General features: G+C 40.7%; 1 protein-coding gene across 1 annotated transcript; it reads right to left on the bottom strand.

The window, feature by feature from the left end:
• Positions 1-1,539: 1,539 nt before the first annotated feature.
• Positions 1,540-10,793, bottom strand: LOC137256523 (serine/threonine-protein phosphatase 6 regulatory ankyrin repeat subunit B-like). Its single transcript, XM_067794363.1, has 6 exons — positions 9,654-10,793; positions 5,629-5,789; positions 5,241-5,302; positions 4,863-5,053; positions 3,000-3,087; positions 1,540-2,585 (listed from the first exon to the last, which is right to left on the bottom strand). The coding sequence occupies exons 1-6, from the start codon at positions 10,791-10,793 to the stop codon at positions 1,540-1,542; spliced, it is 2,688 nt and encodes an 895-aa protein (XP_067650464.1).
• Between the last annotated feature and the right edge of the window lie 650 nt (positions 10,794-11,443).

Genomic DNA, 11,443 nt, shown 5'->3' on the forward strand with positions numbered 1-11,443 from the left:
CACACAGAGATCCTATAATTTAGGAAGAAAACTAAAGTAATAATTTTCCCACCAGGTTAGCCAATCAGCCACTGCCTTCAAATTATGTAAACAGTTTAGCGCAACATGGCAGCACAGGCGTGACCAGTTGGTACATAGAAGTGGGCCCATTCTACCACCCAGCGTTGAACGCTGCTCCTGGAACCAGCACCAGAATCTCTTCCTCTATCGACACAGGAACGCTTCCTAGGGGTACTGAGGATCCATACTCCACGGTACCATTGCAGGAAGCAGCCACTGCGCTCAGACTACCTTAAGTCTGTATTAAGTTTTGGGAGTTATGGCCACCATAGCGCTCAGATCGTTTTCTACAACATCACCCTGGTCCACATGTTAAAAGAGCTGTTGGCCTTCCCAAGGACTCACTACTGGGGGGCTGCTCCAGAGCATCGAACGTGTCCTTGTTCTATAGCTTATGACGGAGGAGTGAGTGGGTGAGTTAATATTTAGCATCACATCGGCAAGATTGCAGCCATATCGTGACGAGAACACAAGTGACATATATATATATATATGTGTGTGTGTGTGTGTATGTATGTATGTATGTATGTATGTATGTATGTATGTATGTATGTATGTATGTATGTATGTATGTATGTATGTATGTATGTATATATATATATATATATATATATATATATATATATATATATATATATATATATATGCATATTATGAAGAACCTGTCGACGAAGGGCAGTAAAACCACTAAACTATCACAGTTAGTATTATAACTAGCGTGGAAATTTAAAACAATAATAGTATCATTATTTGGACAGTACAATATAAAAACAGGCCATAGATCGCCAACAACAGAGGGTAGATCACCATACTTATGACGGATGACTTTTCTCAAACTTTTATTGTTATATTAACCATTAAAAGACGTGTAATACAATAACATACAAAATCATACTCAGCATTGATCTCCAGAGGTGTGAGTTAAGATCAAGCGTCCCATGAGCAAGATTGCAGTCATATAGTGACGAGAAACGTTGCAGATAAACAATAAATACAAGTATTGTAAGAACAAGTCATCGACGGACTCTGAAAATGATGTTTAACATAAATGATTTTTAACATAAAGAGTTAAAACTAGCTAGCGTGCATTTTCAATAGCAGAAAACTATTTTAGACAATACCATGTAAAAATGGGCTGTATATCACCAACAACTGAAGGTAGATCATCCAGAGGTGCTTTGACGGGATGTGATATCACTTGATATCCTTGCAATGCAATGTCACACACTTCACGATATACTTGCAAAAAACAAAACAACAATATCTGCAATATCTTTACCTGCTGACCAGACACTACTCAGAATTCGTCATTCCTTACAAGGCAACGTCTAATGACTTAAAACGTGACATGAACTTTCAACACCTCTAAAAATGGTTCTATGAATCTTAGACAAAGTGAAACACACTGAACGAACACAAACAGTTTGAGAAACCATACTGGTTACTGTTTGTAGTTCCCAATTGCATTTATTTAACTGGTCAGCCCCACGAAAGAAGTAGGTTATATACGTCAAGTTGTCCGTTACGCTTTGCTGTCATAGCTGCTGTGTTCCAGAAATGGTCCCTGGCGTTAACGTCGACCATGTTCTGTGAGAGGATGCATTTTACTATCTCCATGTGCCCACCTAAACAGGCCAGATGAAGGATGGTGCGACCCTTATTATCCACTAGCCGCGTTAGACCACCTTTCTTCAGAAGAGTTTCAAAGACTTTTTTATGTCCATATTGTGCCGCTCTCATCAATGGTGTTCTTCCGTATCTTCCTCTTCTGTTGACGTCCACCATGTAATTTGACAAGATATACTGAATCATCTTTACATGTCCCCCAATTGTGCCATGATCAAGAATGTTGTCTCCGTCATCATCTATTTGGGACACATTAGCTCCCTCACTCACGAGGAAATGAAAAACGCCTGGGTGTCCAAAGAATGCAGCTGTCATCAGGGGTATTTCCCTTATCTTTGACTTTCTGTTAACGTCAACACTGTACTCTGACACTAGATGCTTCACCATATCCACGTGTCCCCCTTTGCAGGCCCAGTGGAATATGCTGTCGCCTTCATCATCCACTTCAGAGAGATTTGCTCCAACGCTGACGAGGAAATCGACCATTTTACTGTGTCCATGATATGCGGCTGTCATAAGAGGTACTTTCCCTCTCTTTGCTTTTCTGTTAACATCGACGCTGTATACTGAGACTAGATGCATCACCATATCTACGTGTCCACCTCTGCAAGCCCAGTGCAGGATGGTGTCGCCGTCATTATCAACTTCAGAGAGATTTGCTCCCACGCTCACGAGGAAATCGACCATTTTAGTGTCTCCGTTCTGTGCAGCGACCATAAGTGCTGTTTTTCCATACCTTTTGTCTTTGATATCTACTTCGACTAACTCTCGGCATAGGATACGTTTCACTCGGCCCAGGTCTCCCTTCTTACAGGCATCGTACAGATGATTGGCCACAGAAGTTACGAGCCCATCAAGATTACGTTTATGAGATTCCTCATGGTGTATCTGCTTCTCATCTGTAGATGTATATAGTGACGTGATAAAACAACAGCACATTGTTAGCATCTTTCATTGCAAAACATATGTGGGAAATTATACATTGTAGTGATGAATGGTGCATGCCTCCATTTGTGAATATGCAAGTGAATTAAGATTTAAAGTCACATCGGCACTATTTCAGCCATATCCTTACTACAAAATCCACATACCTGATGTAAAACATTAACGATCTAACCACATGTCAACAAAGGGCAGTGGGACAACTAGAGATGCAGATATATGCTAGCATGTAACGTGCTAGCACTATTAAAAACAATGCCTTCATCAAAAAGTAATGATAAAGTTAAAATGATAAACAAATATGAGACCGTTAACGGTCTGTTTCTCTATCCTTTAACCTATTTCACAATGGTGTCAACAGAAAACGTTACCTTTCACACAGACGACTTTTCCGGATCGACTCTTAAGACACCGCTGTCCAAGACTACAGTTCCTTGCTACACACGATCCAGTCGATACCTTCAAGGAGGAATAAGGTGCAAAACTAAAATAGTACAAATATTCGACAAGAACCAGAATGAATTTCTTTCATTTATTTTAAGGATACCCACAATATAGCTACGAAATGAATACCAGAGAACACAACAAATACATAAGGATCTAGAAGAACAATGAAGGCCGATGTGTTATGGTGGATTTCATTACAATTTTTTGTCGAATCATGACGTAATTTTTTTCTGGAGGTTGATATACATATATACCCTGCAGAGCATATAGAAGGTAAGCAGGGCACATTGAAAATAATGGGACAGCACTGAACACAATGCGACACTTATGAGTGTGGAAACCCATGATATATACCCTGTGAAGTAATAAACTCAACGATGCTGTTTGTAAGTGGGTAGTGAATTATTACTTAGATTCATACGGCAATGCAGGCTTAAAACACCGAAGCACAGCAGTAGCCAATGGTGAAAACTCACAGCTAATATCGATAACTTTTAACTGAATTTACAAGAAATTAAATCCTTTCACAAGTTTCATATACAGGCTGTATATAAATCAACATGAGCATCATATAGGTTATTTAATCAAATATGTTCCACACTGTTGTGTTTTGTTTTACCCATGATGAGTTTGATATTGTTAGTCAGGAAGTTAATGAATGGTATCCATAAACAACTCTGTAGGTTCTTCTAAGGGGATCAGGCTTAAACGGCCCCATGGCAAAACGGCCCCAGGGCACAATTGCTAGGTGAAAACCGCCAGAGATTGCTTGAAATGACCCTGTACAATTGCAAAACAAGACGTGAAATGTATTTGAGTCTTTATATTGACATGTAACATATACTGAAAACATGAGAATGTCCTAATAATACACTCCTTGCAGCTCACACGGCAGAATAATTAACATGCTTGACCACGTATTTGTTTTAGTGTATTGTGAAGTGACATATTGGGTATTAAATACACTAACGACACAGACAAAAAACTTCCAATGGTTTTAGCACGATACCAACAAGGGAACAGTTTTTATATATAAAGTCAGCTGGTGACGGGTCCATGGACTTGTATGCATCTGGTCAAAAGCTGTCACAGAGATAGGCCTCAATCTATGTAACCTCTCCAGGCCTTGACGATGTCTTAGTATGCAGCTGTGGCAGAGTTGCAGAGGTCGGTTCGAAGTCGGCCTTCTTGAATCATCCGAACGTGCAAGGGCAACAGACTGGCTTCTTAGGGATTAGTTTGTATATGCCAAGGGGCTGGTCGTCAACTTTACTGTTGATTCGTCTGCGCCATCCTATTAAGAATACAAAAACAATTACCAGTACCATAATGTTATCCAAATACTGAATTAGTCAAATGTTTAATACTTTGAGGGCATGACATAGATCCTTGTTTCTCTTTCATAATTGTTAGTCGTCTTGTATATAGGGTATATATGTTAATATACTGAAACCCAACCTCGACATGGTTATTTGTCTGAACTGTCACAGTGAACACTGACCACGACTCTGGTGTGAATATAGGGAATATATGGTGAGACATACGACACCAGATCACGAAACTTTCCATGGGGAGGTACACTCTCTGACATCCTTTCAAACAAGCTTGAGATGTGTGAAGAGTGCCGGAATGGCAAAGCCATAAACGTCTTAGTGAACTTGAGTATTGAGTCCTCTTTCATCTATGCCACCTAGTTAAAAGAACAGTACAAACATCAGTCAAAGGAAGCTCATCATTTAGGTCATTTTAAGGACAGATTTTAGATTTGGTATATTTAACCCTCTTACCTGAAGGCCAGGTTCCTGGCACTTGCGACATTTTGCCTGAGTCAAGTGGAATAAACATCCATGGATTCTTATGTTGCCTAAGACAGCCTTCCAGGTTGCCAGCTCAACATCGTCGACACTGGTCGTGACGTCGGGCACTGCAGGTAAAGACGCTGATGAGATGTCGGAATACACTGACGTTGTCACCAGCCCTACGGCAGGACATTATTACGAAAGCAAGAGGCAACATCATGATGGCCTGCCCAATGCGAGCAAAAGCATGAATTGAGAATAGTTGATAGAATGGTCCTTTGGCAAAATGTTAAAGTAACGTCCTGAAAAAATTGTCGACTCCTGCTCAGCTGTTTCAAATGTCTGTCAGTGGCTAGAAGGACATGCCTCTCCCATCTGTATTTGATGTCTCCAAGCAGGAGGCCAGTTTGGAGGAAGTCTTCAGTAGCCTGCAGTAACAATAAAAGTTATTAAAATGTTGATTTAATGGGCGTTCAATCCAAACGTAAACTCTACAGATATACACTTGCATTCATGACATACTGTGGAAAGCACTGTTATTGAGTAATGATAAAGTACCTGAAATGACAAATCCTTGGGCTTCTTTGGTCTGAATAATTTGGCAATAATTAATTCAGTGTTTCTACAAGACTGCAGTTCTTTATTACACGTGAGTCAGTATTAAAATCTGTTTCGGCCTATACATATCTAACAATGTTACTGTTGAAGAAAACACATTACAAAAATCAGTATTCAGGTAAATTTTATGGCTTACTTCTCCAGCTGATTCAGTTCATCTTCAGACGTGGCGGGCATGAAGTTGTTCGCATCAGTGATGTCTGGTAACCTTGCCTCTGGTACGTCGGATTCAAGACTTGTGCTGAAACTGCCGAATGTCTGACTCCCACTGGTCATCCTGTGTCTGGAGTTGTTGATCTGATGAACGGGAACATGGTTCGCGTGTGAAGGAAATACCTTATTTGCTTCTGCATACTTCATTATTTCTGAGAGCGCAAATCCCTGTGTCGCAAAGACGGTGTGTCCATAGTTGATAACCACCATAGCTAATGGCGTGTTCCGGATGTTGTGATTGCAAATCACCCAGCGTTTTTGTCATTGTGAATATACAGTAACTATCTATCCCCAGCAATAAATACTGCTTATCAATGACGCAGAGAACACCATACCATAGTCTTGAGAACACAGACTTATTTTTTACCCTGTTCACTCACGTACTATTGCCACTGTTTGTCAAAACACCAGCTCTGTCAGGATTCACTCGAGAGAGCAACTGCTACCTCAATGTTATTATAATGACTGTGTGTTTGACTTCATTGTGTTGGTGTGTTGTCACACAATTTGAATTCTGACTCTGAAATCTAATGTTTTATTGTCAAACATGAATTCTAGTGAATATTGTTAGACGATCTGTACATTATTCACTTCGTTTGATTCATATCTTCGACATGTGTTATTGGCCTCATGACCATTTAAACAGAATAAAATCATAATGAAATTGTCAAAATTATTTAATTTAATAAGTAACTGAAAAGCATACGTTTTGCTCTATCATTTATGACTAAGGACACACAAAGAAATAAAATTGATTATTTTGCGTCCATTTTGGCAAATGATGGGGCCATTTCAGCCAAACCATTTAGTGCTGCCTTATCCATTTAGTGGCCGTTCTGCCGTTCTGCCGTGGGGCCGTGTCAGCTATAACCACTTCTGAGCATAGACCGAGCAGTCTCGATGTTTGATTTTGCATGTATTCCAAACTGCTTTACTGGATGAGAGACATGCCCACAAACACAAGGGATAATATCTATTTAAAAACTATTTTAGCTTATTTGTTTATGAAGAAATCGGAATCACACAATACACTTAGCAAACTTTAGACAAAGATTATTCAAAAGACATAAGTGACAGTGGCAAAGGAGTATGAGCAAAAGTCAATATATGTGTTGGGTTACACTATGCGGTTTACTGCCTTTACACCCTGATCGTGAAGCCCCTCAGCAATTTCCTTCTCCGACATGTCCAACATGAAACGAACCCCGTCACGAACATTGACTTGACATGAATTTTATGTTCTGTGCACAGACAAAGTAGCCTCTATGTTGACTTTTGCATGTCTTTGCGACTAGGTTCATGGATTGGGAAAGAACATGAATAAACCGGGCATCCTAACCATCCAAGAATAGTTTATGCGCACCTATTTATGAAAAATTCGAAATCGCACAGGTTGCTTCTTTAAATGAATCTTAAGATTTTCAAAACGGTTATCATTAATTTTACTTACGTAAGAATGATTCTTTGACCAACTAATATGTCCTTCCTTCTTCTCAGCCTTTGGTGGAGCATCTCTTGATAAACGACAGGTTAAAGTTTCAACATCATAGTCATACCTCAAACACTGACCAAATTCAATGCATCTTAATTGGCACATCTTGATGCCAACATTCCTGATAATGACAGCCGTCTTTGGTCCACATAGTTTTAAGTTTGATGTTGCAAATAAACCCATCAGAATAATTGCCAACTCCAGTAGTTTCATGCAGCTCCTTAAATGGCTTGGTACCATCTTCCAGAGCTAAGAGAAGGATCACCCGCCACAAAGGATGGTGGTCAACAATCACGAGGTCAAAAGTTCACACTCTAGACACTGAGCCCTAAGCTGTGGACACAAAAGTCTGAAGACTTGAAGGCGGTAGACCACAGAGACAGTAATGTTCTGAGATCCCTTCAACTAAGTTGATGACTCCGTGTAACCAGTCGCCCACAGATGATCTCAGAACACCGCGAACACCGCGAACACAGCGACCTCTAGCCACTATGTGCCAGTCAATTGCTAGTTTCCGAAGGACTAAGGGACGTCACGTGGTCTTGATCGTTAATTTCTAACAAGAGAAGAGATGAAGTGAAAGGGGAAATCTTTCTGTTTGATGATACTGACAACAGAAATTATGTTTTTTTATGATATGTCTGGCATCGCCATAACTCTAAAGTCTCATTTTATCATTGTAGCCACATCCAGCAAGTGACAAATGGCAGACAAGTTTCACTAAGCAGGATGTTCCAAATACTTGTGTCGTGACGGGAGACCTCATGGGTTGTCTATAGTGCCATGGCTTCTTATTAGATTGTTCTGCTGTTACTCTCACTGACTCTGTCCTTGCAATGTGGTTTATCTACATATGCTCTCTCCGAGCACCGACTCAGCAGTCACAAAAAGAGACAAATTAGCTGTAGTACGTCGTGGAAAGAATACAAAGAAGTTATCGAAAACATGTGTCATTTATTTCAAATTTTAGTGTCTCCCAAGAGCAATCCCTGAGGACGTGTAAAACCTCTGTCATTTGTACTGGAACACATGCACCCATTTGCTTTGGAAAAAGTCAGGTAGGATCTCTGTAGCAGCGTATTAAAATGAGCATCAGTTTATTATCAGTTGTGCTCTGGGTACGAGGGGGTGGTGGTGGTGGGTGGGGCATGGGTTTTCGGTACCCTCGATGTTTGTCTATGTTTTCTGACCTCGAAGAGCCGAAAGGCTGAGAGAACATAAACAAACATCGAGGGCACCTCAACCCTTCAGGCTCTGGGTACATAAACAAACATCGAAGATACCTCAACCCATGATCCCCGGGGGATAAGTGAACAACGTATTTATCTTATCGAACATCTCAGTTATTACTCCACAAGTAACCGAACGAATAAGCAACATACATCAATAGTAGTATTGAATACTGCACCTACATTGTCCATCATGGAGCGTATATGCATATATACCTGTGCAGAATAACCGTTGAACACTGATTTCTCTTGACTTCATTTCGAGTCATGTAATTGTGATTCTAAGTGATAACTTGTGCATATTAACGATGGAGTGTGGCTATTCCTATTTCTTCATTAGACGCTGCAGAGGTAACCAAGACATTTTACTCCAAGTATATTTGTGTGTTGGGGATTCCCGGAGTGTTATTGATTGATAACATTAGATTTTTTATACTGGGGAGGAAAGAACTGAAAACGAGCAGTTATCACCAACAAACCAAAGGAACTTTTATTTTCCTTTGTTACACAAACATTGCGCATGTTTATCAGTGAGAACCAAGATAGTTGGGATGATCTTCTCCTTGTTGATATGTTTGCATATAATACAAGCCCGGCAACACTGAGTACTGGATTTTCTACCTATTTCCTCCTGTTTGGACAAGAATGTTCAGTACCCATTGATGCTGAACTGCAATCGTTCCATCTTTTCCGCACACAATAAAGCAACATCTTGATGTCATCATCCATCATATTGAGGTTACAATACAGGTGGCACGCACCTGCTTACAGCAAGCGCACTGGAAAGAGAAGTGCTATTATGATAAACATACTTCAGATCCCACTTTTCAACATGGAGATAAAGAAATACAACAAGATTCAATTTGAAATTTTCACAGTACTGGAAGCTATGTGTGGACTGGAATGCAATTATCCGCAGGAGTGGATTAAAAATTATATGATTGAGAAGTCATTAAAGTAAAAGAGAAAATGCGCCCCTCGCTTAGTGATCAGCCTGGCAACCGGTCACCGTCAAATGGCATAGAGCCTGACAAATACCTTCAACACATCTAAATATAGGTTATATTAATATCAGACACCACAGTGCTCACTGTTTGTAGTTCCCAGCAGAATTCATTTAACATGACATCCCTTTGAAACTAGATACCTATATACATCCGTGTTCCTATTACGCTTGGCTAAGATGGCTGCTGTGTTTCCAGCCTTGTCTCTGGCGTTAATACTGACCATGTTCTGTGAGAGAATGTACATCACCATCTCAACATGTCCACCTAAAGAGGCCAGGTGAAGGATGTTGTAATCCTTATCATCCACTAACTGTGTTAGACCACCTCTCTTCACAAGTATTTCAAAGGCTTTCCTGTGTCCATAATACGCCGCTCTCATCAATGGTGTCCGTTCATATCTTCCCCTGCTGTTGATGTCCACCAGGTTTTGTGATATGATATACTGAATCATCTCCGTTTGTCCCCCAAGTGAGGCATAATGAAGTATATTGTCTCCCTCGCCATCCATTTGCGACTCATTAGCTCCCTCGCTCACGAGAACATCAAACACTGCTTTGTATCCATAATATACTGCTGTCATAAGCGGTGTTTTTCCCGTCTTGGTTTTACTGTTAATATCAAAAAGGTGTTGTGCGATAACATGCTTAACCATACCCACAATTCCCCCACTGCAGGTCCAGTGCAGAATGTTGTTGCCCTCATCGTCCACTTGCAACACATTAGCTCCCATGCACCTCAAAAAATCAAACACGTCTCTGTGTCCATAAGTTGCAGCTGTCATCAGGGGAGTTGATCCCGACTTTCCCCTGTTGTTAACATCAAACCTGTATTTTGAGAGGACATACTCAACCATAGCCACATGCCCACCCATGCATGCCCAGTGCAAGATGTTGTCACCGCCCTTATCCACCAGTGACAAGTTAGCTCCCATACTCATGAGGAAAGCAAAAACGCGTTTGTGTCCGTAATATACAGCATTCATCAGTGGTGTTTCTCCGTAATGTGCCCTGCAGTTAATGGCAATGCTGTATCGTTTGAGTACATACCTCACAATAGCCACATGTCCACCCATGCATGCCCATTGCAAGACATTGTTGCCATTATTATCTACGTATGACGTGTTGGCACCGTTTTTCATAAGAATGCCAAAGGCTGTTTTATGTCCATTGTATGCTGCCACCATGAGTGGTGTCCTTCCGTACTTCTTTTCTCTCCTGTTGACGTCAATCAGCCCCTGGGACAGAATGCGTCTCACTCGGCTTGGGTCCCCCTTCCTACAGGCATCATGAAGAGGGTTGTTCACTAAACTTTCCAACAAGGCAGCCTGGTGTTGTGGAGCTTTCTCAGGATAGTTCTGCATCTCATCTGTTGACGTGGATGTATATGTAGATGTGGAACTTATAACAACTAAATGAAAGTGGGTTGTTCACATGATTTATTGCAGCAAAGGCAGAAGATAAAATAGATTTATTCTTTTATTCCCGTGACAAAGTGGGGGGCACCTAAAATCGACTGTTTGCTTTTGTCACTTATCCAATGTCAGCATCAAAGGTTATGGCCAATTAGCACTGGTTACAAGTATAAGGTGGAGCTTGTAACTTGCAGATCTTTAAATCACTGTTGCCTTCCATTCAAGGTGAACCCGTAGGCTCTATAGTTAATTGTGCTTGCCCCTGTAAGGTGGCTTCAGGCATTAGCGCTGGTCTCAGGGGTAAGGGAATTCAACACTTTGTATTTAGCGTTAGACTAATTAATTTCAAGTAGTTACTACAATGAATATCACCCCATTAACCTTAGCAGATAGAAAAATGACTTCCATTTTCCCAATCAAGGGTTACATGAAACTATGAAAAATGCCTGCCATTACCTTGTACGCAGACAGCTTTCCTAGATCGTGTCTTCAAACATCGTTGCCCCTGACTGCATATCTTGGATGCACATGGGCCAGTCGTGATTCTCTAACAACAGAAGTACGTACTACGAAAGTATTAGCTGTGTGAGTTGTGTCCT

The sequence above is a fragment of the Haliotis asinina genome, chromosome 11, assembly GCF_037392515.1.
Source record: "Haliotis asinina isolate JCU_RB_2024 chromosome 11, JCU_Hal_asi_v2, whole genome shotgun sequence".
NCBI classification, from domain to species: Eukaryota; Metazoa; Mollusca; class Gastropoda; order Lepetellida; family Haliotidae; genus Haliotis; species Haliotis asinina.